The sequence below is a fragment of the Macrobrachium rosenbergii genome, chromosome 30 (assembly GCF_040412425.1).
Source record: "Macrobrachium rosenbergii isolate ZJJX-2024 chromosome 30, ASM4041242v1, whole genome shotgun sequence".
NCBI lineage: Eukaryota > Metazoa > Arthropoda > Malacostraca > Decapoda > Palaemonidae > Macrobrachium > Macrobrachium rosenbergii.
Genome location: NC_089770.1, coordinates 4,411,580 through 4,423,941, shown reverse-complemented (window position 1 = coordinate 4,423,941; position 12,362 = coordinate 4,411,580). Strand labels below are relative to the sequence as shown.

The 12,362-nt window shown below is 36.4% G+C and overlaps 1 protein-coding gene across 11 annotated transcripts in view; it reads right to left on the bottom strand.

Moving 5' to 3' along the window:
* numb (NUMB endocytic adaptor protein) overlaps positions 1-12,362 on the bottom strand; it is a 180,303-nt gene that overhangs the window by 18,424 nt on the left and 149,517 nt on the right. For all 11 annotated transcript variants that reach the window (XM_067131553.1, XM_067131555.1, XM_067131557.1 and 8 more), the window contains 7 exons: positions 9,485-9,655; positions 6,112-6,183; positions 5,519-5,596; positions 4,342-4,482; positions 3,970-4,159; positions 3,294-3,406; positions 1,861-1,993 (listed from right to left, as the gene is read on the bottom strand). In XM_067131553.1, the coding sequence (XP_066987654.1) occupies positions 1,861-1,993; positions 3,294-3,406; positions 3,970-4,159; positions 4,342-4,482; positions 5,519-5,596; positions 6,112-6,183; positions 9,485-9,655 (898 nt within the window). The remainder of the gene's footprint in view (positions 1-1,860; positions 1,994-3,293; positions 3,407-3,969; positions 4,160-4,341; positions 4,483-5,518; positions 5,597-6,111; positions 6,184-9,484; positions 9,656-12,362) is intronic.

Genomic DNA, 12,362 nt, shown 5'->3' with positions numbered 1-12,362 from the left:
TACATTTCCTTTACTTACTAAAAGAACTGGTTGTCTTTGAGCGTGGAACTCGGCCTATAGAACGAGAGATAGGAGGAGGTCAGAAGTAGTTAGACAGCGCACACAAAGTCCAAACGGAGCATTCAAGGTGGACAGCGTGTGGTACAAGACTGCTTTTTAAGTTCCATGTATAAAACTGTACACATTATTTCGAAACTAGTGTGGTACAATGTTCATATAGAATTCACCTTAACTACTTTGTTATATATACTGTTATTAGTAACATTCACATATCACTTTCCTAAATTCCCATTTATTCTGGTAAACAACATTACTGAAGATTTGTATATTCAAAAGGATCAATGGTTTGTCACATACATTCACAAACAAAAAATCAATACCCAGAAAACAGATCAGGACCTCAAACATAGCTTTGAAACCAACAATATTTCATCTGACAACTGTCCATGAAGAACAAAAGATCAATTACAAACAGCCAACAGAAATTCAGTAATTCATCCGATCTGAGGCACTTAGAGGAGCAAGAAGAAAAGTCAAGCAATTTTGAAAGATGGCAATTCTAGTAATGAGCAGCCTGAGTTGCTCATCATCAAATTAGCTGCCTCAGAACAACAACTAACAATAAAGCAATAATTTACTTCGTATACTTGGAGTTAAACAACAATACTGTACTCTGTTGTTAACATAATCCCTAACATTTGAGAGTTAAAATAAAAATCCCTCAATCAGAAAAAATATTGAAGACGCATAACACTGACAGAATAACACCTACTGTATACATGAATCTCCCATACAGAAGATAAATACTTCAAGAAGGCAAGAGGCACAAGTTATCCCTTCCTAATTATACAGAAACTGGTGATTAAAGAGCTCCTTTTACAAAAAAGCATCTGACAAGTGAAAATTTACCAAAACCACAGCAGCAAAATGCAGATGTAAAACATCTCAATGAATTTTGCCAAATGCAAGTAAAAGAAAAAGTTGGAGAATTATTAAAAAGTACAACGAAATAGAGTAAGACTGGGAAAACCTGTGCAACATTGAAGCTATACTGTTGGTTATACCAGTGGCTCCATAAACCTAGATACAGTAAACTGACCCTTATTCACTGAGACATCACACAGCATTAATTTATCTTGTTAATGTTATGTATGAGTAGTCGTTAGTGACACCATAATACCAATATTCATCACAAACGAGATATTTACAGTAATAGGCCAGTGATTCCTGCAAATCCTAGAATATATGTAAACACGAATTAAGCTTCATGGAAGGATTAGATACACAACTAACAAGACAAAGTGAGCTTTTGGAGGAATCACGATACAGACCAACATTCAGGTATCTCTTCAATGGTGGTTAGACACTAAACGAGATCAAATCAAAGAACTACAGCATGCCTTCCAGATCGATTTCTATGGGGCCTGACCCATAATCTCAAAACTTATGAACATGTCTGTCTCTATAACAATGAAATATAGGATTCAGACCCAAAATAATATCTAACATGTTTTGTTCAGTTTTCTCGAACACTTCATTCTTTATATCACAAAAATCAATGCCAGAGGTTTACATTTGTATATATATATTCTAAATTCAACTCCAGAAACAGTAGTACCTTATATATATATATCAGAATTTTCTACTGATTAGATAAACTAATTATTCGAGAAACCTTTTCGATTCATTACCCATTCCTCCTTCAATGCTGCTCAATAAAGACAGTCTTGTAATCAGTACCATATTACGCTAAATTATCAGACTGGCATGCAGCCATAAGTTGAAATAAACTCGCCATGCAATAATTGCATGAAAGCAAAAATCTGAAATTATTCATAGAAAATAAATAGTGGAACCTACCTGGTGGCTGGTTATTGTTATTACTCGTTGTGGAATTGATAGTGTTATTATCTAAAGACATAGACCTTGTCCTCTCCAAGTTTGAGGGTAATTCATTTAGTCGTAAAGACAATTGTCGTTTGAAAGGTGAAGACTGTGGAAAAAAAAAAAATTAAACTTTACTGTCCATCATTACCAACTGTCAATAATAATTACCAGAAACAACACAAGTTATTCTTTAATTACATCCAATACATGTACAGTAGGTCAAAACTGCGCTGCACAAAATTAGCTTAAAATGCATTAGTTAGGACCAATAAGCAAATTACAAAAAAACAATTTTGCAATGACAGGTATTCTTTAATATTTCAAAGGTCATAGCTAGAAAAAGTTTCTAGTATCTTACGGGGATGAAAATAAAGAGCTTAGGCAAACATCAAATGGCAATATCTTTACATTATACTGTATTACAAATACCTCAGTCAGTAAGAGACAGTTGATGAGAATACCACACCTAATGAAATATTCAGTACCTTACTCTCTCTTCTTTATTACATATTTAGGATAATGGGCCATGTTCTCAATACTAAAAAAAAAAAATTTAACAGGAGATAAATAACCTAAGCCAGCACGAAACTACTTAACTGAGCTGTAATAAACACTTTTTTATCCCTTGCAATTCAATTTCCTATGTTTTTAAAATACTAATGGGCCTTACTTGGCTGAACTCCATGGCAGGGAACTTGAAAGATTTTCCTTACAACTGTTACTGACAACCACCCACCATAAACAGTACTCAAGTTCCATAACTTTGTGACCTCTCTGCTAACCTTTTAAACCTTTGTTATGATTCATAAAACCACTCCAACTGGTTTCCTCTCTGCTATAATTTTATGCTCATAATTATGAATCACAATTAGTAGCACTCTGAACAAACCCTGTGTAATGATTCATAAATGTCTTAGTCTGTACCCAAAGGCTTGCATTTTGATAGGGCACATTACTACAAGGATTGTGTAATATTTTCTTACATAGTTAAAATCACTGTAACAAAACAAGTTGAACTGTGGTTGCTAAAAAAGTTAATCACATGGATACCAACCCAGTATTTCGTATTATTCAATAATGATTTCAAATCATGCATCTTTGCCTTTGATTAAGATTTTGAAAAGGAAGTGAGAGATACAGCTAAAACAATATTTTGCTGGATGCATGTTGACTCTTCCTAACTAATCATACATGGATTATGCTTTCACAATGAAAATGTACTGAATGTCTGATAAAAGTTATACCACATTAGTTTTAAATCCAAAATTCCATTTTAATATTTGTTTAAAGCTCATTTCAAAACATTTCCAAGCTTTAAAAGAAAGCTATAATAGCAGAACAAAAACTAACAACGAAAAATACCACAGGACTGAGTACAGTACTGTAAAATTCCACAGCTTTACTACCTGACCAAGATGTTGAAAAACTCTAAAGGAACCCTGTCGTTGCAACATAAGAGGCGTAGCATGAGGTCGTGCGATCGCGTGGGGATTCTCAACCTTTTTTACTGGCACTGGCTCTGAAAAAGTTAAGAACATGTAAATAACACTTCTACATTTTTCAGAGTTCATTTCAAAAGTGGACACAGATAAAAACTAGGACCATATTGTACCCTACCAAATTAAACATTTCAGTTCTGAAAAGAAGTTTACTTGCATTTCTTTATCGGTGTCCCCTAACGAAATCGTTCATAACTAGATGAAATTGGGTTCCTCTCTTTCACCAGGATCCCAAAAAGTAGATCCTAAAAAGGGCATATTCTCATGACTATGAAAAACATGGTCATGGTTGTTAGGAAGTTAGACGACACCTAACAACCTAATGTTTGTTATTGCATCACCAAAAAAAATTAAATTCTAAGCAAAGAAGTTTAACATTTAATCTTCATCAGATCATATTAACAAGGACATAAAATTATGCAGTTATGTACAAAGTTTATACACTAATTGTTAAACTACAAGTCTCATACAAATTTCTATATACATACTGGAATCATGATTACTGTGGTCACTGATGCTAAATCACTAAAGGAAAAAAAAGAAGACACAGAGATTTCTTGCAAAGCAAAGTACAGATACTAACCGATAGGTTTACATTCCTGAGGGTCGGACAGCCTTTCCGTGACGGTCATTTGGCGGAACGAGCCACTTCGAGTGAATGTGGATGTATTTGGGTCAAAAGTCATAGTTACACCACATTCTTTATCTCTCTTCTGCTTCCTCTCTAAGCATGCCGCAAATGCACAACCAACAGCATGGCTTAATCTCTCACCCTATTTGGAAAATAATATAGGATAACGTAAATACAAAGTTAAATCTAAACTAGACAATTCTTTATCATTTAAAACAAACAAAATATCAACATTTTCAATCAGCAATACATAAAAATTTGATATTAATGCTACAAAAATAATACTGCAGGCATACTTTTGCAAGTTTTTTGTTTAAACCATACCGTTTCCTTAACAGCAATAAACCCATGGCACATCCATCGTCTTGTCGTTCCATCTCTGCATATGTACGAGAAGCCTTTTTCGTGGTTTCGATCAGGTGCACAAAAAGATACTTTCTCAATTGTCTGATCAACTATAAGGCCCTGGAAGAGATGACAACTAACAATAATTTATACTCAAAATATTTTAAAATGGAACACCTGACCCATACGGAAATGACCACCACTTCAAGATAAGTTCTCTAGGTAAATGAAGTCCTTTATTCAAGCTGGGTCAGTCCTCTTAAATATAAAGACGCCAATATTTCCATACAATACCTGACAGTTCATGCATGTTTAGTTCTAAATTACAACAATAATCTGATTCTAGAGGGAAGCCTCAACTCTTTCAAAAACTAAGAGTATTCTGAACCTCTAAATTTTGCTGAAGTGCTGCGAGTTTCCAGGTCTCAATAAATGCAGTACCAATATTGTCAACCCTGGCTTTTGCATCTTGTAGAGCTAAACTCATTGATTAAAATCCCCAAACACAGCCAAAACCTCTATAAGGCTGTCAAAAGTACCTGGAGTACATCAAAACAAGCTACAACTTGTATGAATATGCATGTAATGTGGTTCAGTTTAAGTGTTTGTCCTTTGGATGGTAGTACATAAAGCACTTTCATTTGACAGGATAAGCCATAAAAAGGCAGGGCCTAAGACTTGCTGATAATTTTGTACAACTATAAATGTTATTTTGTCATGAAGCTCTGGCAAGTTCTTATTAAGAGATTGTCCATGAGTTGTTGGACACAATTCTTCAGCAAGTTTTATTTCTTCTAATGACTGCTCTCCTGCTGACCATTTACGAAAATTAATTTTGCAAAGACTTAGATGATGGTCTTGATATTATTCTTTCCTGCTCATTACCTACACAACTGTTTTCTTAAGGTATTTATCAAATTTTGTTTCTGGACAGACATACCCCATAATCATCCATTTTGACATACAAAGGCTTCAATGACATTCAAAATTTCATATTGTAATTTACAACCTTCATTTCTGGACCATTTTGTTACAGAAGTAGCTGGGGTTTCTATCATTCACAGAACACTGCTATCATCCATTTTCTTTGTTAACAGTTGACAATTAAGATGGAAAAAAAAATCTATAATGATAGAACCTTTTAAAGTGAACTCACCTTTGTTTCGTCATCAACAACCCTGAGTCCATCGCCAGACACGTACAGCATACCTCTCAAAGGTCTGCGCCGTGAATTCTGGAAGTTGTAACGAATATCAAAAGGTAATCACATATCAATTTCTAAGGCATTTTCATTATCTAATTAAATACAGAAGTTAACACTCACGAATCATCAAAATAAATGGCCTACCTCTCCAAACCGTGATCATGAACTCCTGGAAATTTCATCTAAATCATAGCTTATTCTATAATCTTATGGCATACAATACAGTTATACTAAAGAATTTTTGGCCTAGTCTTATAGAAACAATATCTTTTCAATACAATTGCAAGGTTCTTAAAATTCAACAGCAAATACTATTTATAAGCTGAGTAAAATTCTACTGGTATTTTTCTTTACTTGGTTGTGATTTATAGCATCATATACATTACTAAAAAAAAAAATTCATATGCCAAGTACTTGAAGTTATGAAGTTATGCCTTAAAGGATGAATTACCTGGCACCTGAACTGCCAAGGCCAAGGCACTGGAAAAATGAGAAACCATATAATTCCTTCCTTAATGCAACAACTACCAGGATGCAGTACCTACCCGTAATACTTTCAAGGCCTCCTCACATACTTGCATTCCTCTTGACTCGTAGACTTCGACACATCCCAAGTACTGAAAGATGAGAAAAGAAATGATAAATATCTACTACATTATTTGATACAAAGACCACAACCATTTATTAAAAATCTTTATGAAAAAATTAGTTTCGTTATTTTGTTTTTCAGCATTTTCTGTTAAAAAGTAATAAGGATAAATAAAAGGCAACTTTACATCAGTCAGCAGAAAAATGTTAAAAAAATTGATAAATAATTACATGAAAATATAAAAATATACCAAATAATATACTGTGCAGAAATGTAAAAGTATAAAATCAATAAAAATCTTAAAAATGTTGTCTTATACAGTAGATGATGCGTAGCTGTAATAGTTTCAGCATCTGGCCAAGTGATGGGGCAGGTTCTTGGTAATGTATTAAAATGTGTGCTTGGGTTCATTTTATATGCAGTGTCTCATTTGCTTTGAGTCTGTGCCCTTAATAACTATCCCATGTGTCTCAAGTGAGTTCCTACAGATGGCGCTACTAAACCGTCATGTTACTGCATTGTAAAATAAGGTGGCTTTGATAAAATGTCCCTAAACTGGAAAAAATATTCTCGCCATAGCTCGCCCCCTTGACTTGAGTCAGAAAGGAATATAAAATTTAGGCCAAAAGCCAAGCACTGGACACAATGAGGTCATTCAGCGCTGAAAGGGAAATTGGGGCGTAACTGGGGGATAACCTTGGAGTTGCACTATGAAACAATTGTTAGAAGAGGGTGGAAAGTAAGATGTTAGGTAATATAAGTGCAGGTACAGCAAAATAAAAGAATTTAAAATCATAAGAAATCAAGAATCAACTTTCCAAACACACTAGAGGAATTTATGACCAATTCAAAAGCTAACCTTAGGAAATTACTAAAATTGGCCACCGAATTAAACCAAAATTACTAAAATTGACCACTGAATTAAACCAGACTCAACATAAATCATATCATGGACAGGCGACTGAAACTTTCACCCACAACCTTTTCTACCTGAAGTTGTCCTTCCACTCACAGAAAGCAGATGTAAGAGCAAGAAACTCAGACAATGAGCAAATGCACATTCACAACAAGGACACTAAGTGGGGCCCGTCCCAGGGGCATGATATTGATCAACCTGTAATCAATCGCATCGACTAGCAGAATTCCTATGTAGTGACCTACATTTCAGTTTCTCAAGTATAAATAAACTACTAAATCTACTACTTCTACTACTAATGGCAGTACTATCAGTAAAGTCACAGTAGTTAGCTAACCCCATAAGCCTTTTCTTGAATGTAAAGGAATCATTTTCAAGATTTTTCTTTGCTCTTCTGGAGAGAGAGAGAGAGAGAGAGAGAGAGAGAGAGAGAGAGAGAGAGAGAGAGAGAGAGATAGTCTACTTGTACCTTAAGCCCTCCTTCCCAACTGAGCCCATACAGCCACCTCCTACTTCAGTAATCAATTAAGTACTGATAAAAGAAAAGAGAAAGAGAGGAGGGGGGGGGATCGATTACCTATCCACCAACCTACTTGGAATAATTGATTGACAAAAATAAAAGATAAAAAAAAAAAACGTTCCAATATTGCTCTTCACTACGCGTTTAGCGGTTGGCAGCCGTTCTCTTTGCTTATAAAAAAAAATTCATGGAGTGTTTGAATAGCTTCTTTTTTTCACTCTCTCTCTTTTTTGTGATTTGTCAATCACCTGACACAACTCTCTCTCTCTCTCTCTCTCTCTCTCTCTCTCTCTCTCTCTCTCTCTCTCTCTCTCTCTCTCTCATTCGACGCACCGTCAATGAGGTCCAATGCAATGGACTATTGAATTTTTTTCCTGTTATAATTTTTTTTGTCTTTTCTGCAGCGACAGAGACATTTCTCATTCCGCTGATAGTCTCGACGAGACGGCGGCAATATCAGGGAACGAAAATCAAGAGAATAAATTGACGTCCTTCATTTTAATTCATTGTCTTTGAGAATGAAAGGTATTTCTTCCAGTCATTTATGTTTCTGGTCCTTGAAAAAGCAATGGCATGTCTTCCAATCGCTTTCATGTCTTCGTTTTAGAAACATAGTATATTCATTTCCATCTTTCAATGATTCCTTCATTCTTCTGTGTGGTAACATTAATATTTTATTATTAAAAATCGAATGAGACATACTTGAAAATCTATTACGATTTTTTTTTTTTTTTTTTTTTTTGCGCAGACGAGAATCAAAGTGTCCCTTTGAAGCTGAGGTTGGAAAAAGAGAGGGCTTAACCACAAAGGTTCAAAGCTATTTAAGTAGAAAACACCGAGGCAGGAAGAGAATTCCAAACTATCAACTGATACCTGGATATCATGTGCCATATTTGTATATTCCCTGAGCCGCAATAAAGGATATTATTATTATTATTATTATTATTATTATTATTATTATTATTATTATTATTATTAATACTTTAGCCCTGAGCTGCAATAAAGGATATCATTATTATTATTATTATTATTATTATTATTATTATTTATACTTGAGAACATCAATGGCTGGGTATCCGAGTAGTCTGAAAATCGCTCATATAAATATAGGCCTATATATTTTTCATTTAAATAGACCATGCTACAAGATCTACTTCTCAGAGCTTATATAAGACCTCCATGTCTAGTTCTTCAAGAAAAGTAGACTCTAGTTTGTCTACTGACATTGCCAACACGTACCAACTATTAATTCCATTCTTAATGCAAAAAATAAGTTATGAACACAACTCAGTGACAGTTGGAAATTTTCCAAAAATTTCTCAGAACACTCCGTTTAAGGAAGCTTCCAAAGGGATCTGCGCAGGAATGCGACCAAAGGGATCTGCGCAGGAATGCGATTTCAAGATGGTTTAAGAAAATGTGCCAACTAATAAAAAATGTGACCTTTCTTACAAACTAGTTTTTCCATTTTGATTGAAAGGAAAACATAGAGAATGAGAGACGGGCGATTCATCATTTTTTTTCATATCATATCTCCCATCTGCTGTGGGTCGGTGGGTGAGAGAGAGAGAGAGAGAGAGAGAGAGAGAGAGAGAGAGAGAGAGAGAGAGAGAGAGAGAGAGAGAGAGAGAGAGAGCCTAACCACGTGGAAAAAGTTCCCAATCTTATTTTGTTACTCAGAGAGAGAGAGAGAGAGAGAGAGAGAGAGAGAGAGAGAGACTAACCACGTGAAAAAGTTCCCAATCTTATTTTGTTACTCAGAGAGAGAGAGAGAGAGAGAGAGAGAGAGAGAGACCAGAGAGAAAAGAGAGTTCCCAAACTTATTCCCCAGTCCTACTCAGAGAGAGAGAGAGAGAGAGACTGTCACTATAGCTCCAAAGACGCCCTCCATACCTTGACGGGGAAGGAGCAGGTCCCGGCCCTGACGGAGGCTTCGTCGGTCTGCCACTGGTGGGGCTTCGACGCCTCCGTCACGTGATGGTCCTTCTTCTTCCGGAAACTTTCCCGGAAGCTTCTCCGCAATCTGTCCATCCTGCGCTCCCTGGATCCGCTCGGACCTTCAACCTGGAAAGTGGGAAAGGATTATTATTATTATTATTATTATTATTATTATTATTATTATTATTATTATTATTATTATTATTATTCAAGAAGATGAACCCTATTCGTATGGAACAAGCCCACCAAAGGGCCACTGACTTGAAATTCAAGCTTCCAAAGAATATTATTATTATTATTATTATTATTATTATTCAGAGGAACAAGACCATCAAAGGGGCCATTGACTTGAAATTCAAGCTTCCAAAGATTATATTATTATTATTATTATTATACAGATGATTAACCTTATTCATATGGAACAAAACCATTAAAGGGGCCACTGGCTTGAAATTCATGCTTTCAAAGAATGTGGCGTTCATTATATTATAGAAACAAAAATAGATTAACAAATCAATATAAGTATAGAGGAAAATTTACATATATCATTAAGTAAATTATCCAAATACAACGTATTTAATGAGCCAGGAAACGAACAAATGAATGGATGACTTGTTCGAGCGTTACTGCTCTGGGTGTGCTTCAGAGTTATGGATTCTAACACGTTTCTCCTGCAAAAATCAAGTCAAGGGGTCACAGGCACACTCATGCTCTAACTGCTGAACACACACACAAACACACACACACACATACCACATTAGTAAGCCCATAACCTGACGCCTAAAAGGGCCCCCCTTACACATTCTTCAACTTTTGTTGGGTCCGACACCCATACGTCCGTCAGGAGAAGAAGAAGAAGAAGAAGAAGAAGAAGAAGAAGAAGAAGAAGAAAATACGGACGGGAGTATCTGCTTTACCTAAGGACAGCAGCATGTATTGATTTACCATCTTCCCCCTCCCTCAACCCTCTCCCTCTCCCTCCCTTTCCCTACCCCTTGGTTGTGCATAGCAAAACTTAGTCAGTCTCTCTCCCTCCCTCCCTTCCTCCCTCTCTCTCTCTTTCCCATGGGGTTATAGCCAGCGTAGCGCAAGAAGGGGAGAGAGAATACGAGACTTAATGACCCGTAGGGGAAGCGCCATGATCTTGCAATGGACGCACGAGGAGTACTGAAGATAATGCAATAAATGATCGACCTCAAGACGTAATGACCACTCGTTAAAACTTACGGGATAGACGCGCTTCTGGTATACTGCATATTGAATGGATCCCGTCTTCTGAGGAGTTGGGGGGGGAGGATGGATTTCCATTTAGGAAATGGGTAAATGATGCCTGGTGTCATTTCCAAAGACTGGAAATGAAGTGGCAGGTCGGGTCAAATGAATTTCAAATTGAACGTTCTCAAAACTGTTGTAAATGGGCAAGGGGTTATAGGAACATTAAAATAATTTTTTCAATTAAGATATTTCAAGCTACACCAATAACTATAGATATAACTATATACTTCAATATCTCAACACCACCATGCATTATGTCTCCAGTTTACAATATACTGTAAGTTCTTCGGAAACGAGTTTCTTTCTTTTGCTGACAAACTACGGAATTCTTTTCTCTTCATATGTTAATCTTCCTTTTTCCTTACAAACGTTTCTTCCTTCAACAGGCATAGCTCCACTGGTTTCTTAATCCCTTCTGCTTTTCCTTGTTAATTCGGGCCTGGGCTACAAAAAGGCAGTTGGTTGCTCGTCCCATTAACATTATTATCATCATCATCATCATCGATATTATTATTATTACTATTATTATCATTCAAATTTCTTGCAGCTCAAAAACTTTATCGTTATCATCATCAACATTATTATTATTATTATTATTATTATTATTAATTTATCGCAGCTTTAAATTCTTATCTCAAAAACATTATCATTATTACAAATCAATATTATTATTATTATTATTATTATTTAAATTATTAACATTTCAAAACATTATTATTATCATCATCATCATCATCATCAATATCATTATTATTGTTATTATTGTTATTATTATTATTATAAAGGAATCCCTCGAAAGTCAGACCCATAGGTCAACTATGCCTCCAACCCTCGAAGGCCACCTGGGAGGAGCACGAATGCTGCCAGGCAGCAAGAGAGGTCAGAGTGACGGGTCATCTCATCCTGGTCATACTCGTGTCACTCTACCCCTCCACCGGGGGGCCATTAAAATGTGAAACTCGATGGGGGGAGGGGGGGAGATCTTGACTAAAGACTCACTCTCGCCAAAGAATGCTTCCATTGTCCTGAGAGGCTGCTGCTGATAGAGGAGGAGGAGGAGGAGGAGGAGGAGGAGGAGGAGGAGGAGGAGGAGGAGGAGGAGGAGGAGGAGGAGGAGGAGGAGGAGGAAGAGGAAGACACTTCCACTTTCTAGGGTAGTAACAACAAGCACAGAGAGAGAGAGAGAGAGAGAGAGAGAGAGAGAGAGAGAGAGAGAGAGAGAGAGAGAGAGTCTGCATTCTTCTCATTTGGAAAGAGCTGTCATACATGACACCAGTTTTACCTGCGAGAAACTGTGTGTGTGTGTGTGTGTGTGTGTGTTTGTTGTCGAGGGGAAGGGGGAGGGGGGGGTTCTACCAGATATAAGCCTTTAGGTTCTCAGCAAGCCCTTAAGAGCGGAGGTTGCAACCCACCACAGTCAACTAACTGTCTCGTAAGTAATTTATTGCTTAGGTCATCAGAGGTACAATGGAATTTCATGGAATGTCAATAACTTTCAGAACAGAAAGAGTGCAACAAGAAAAATGTGAGCATATGTATGAGAGAGAGAGAGAGAGAG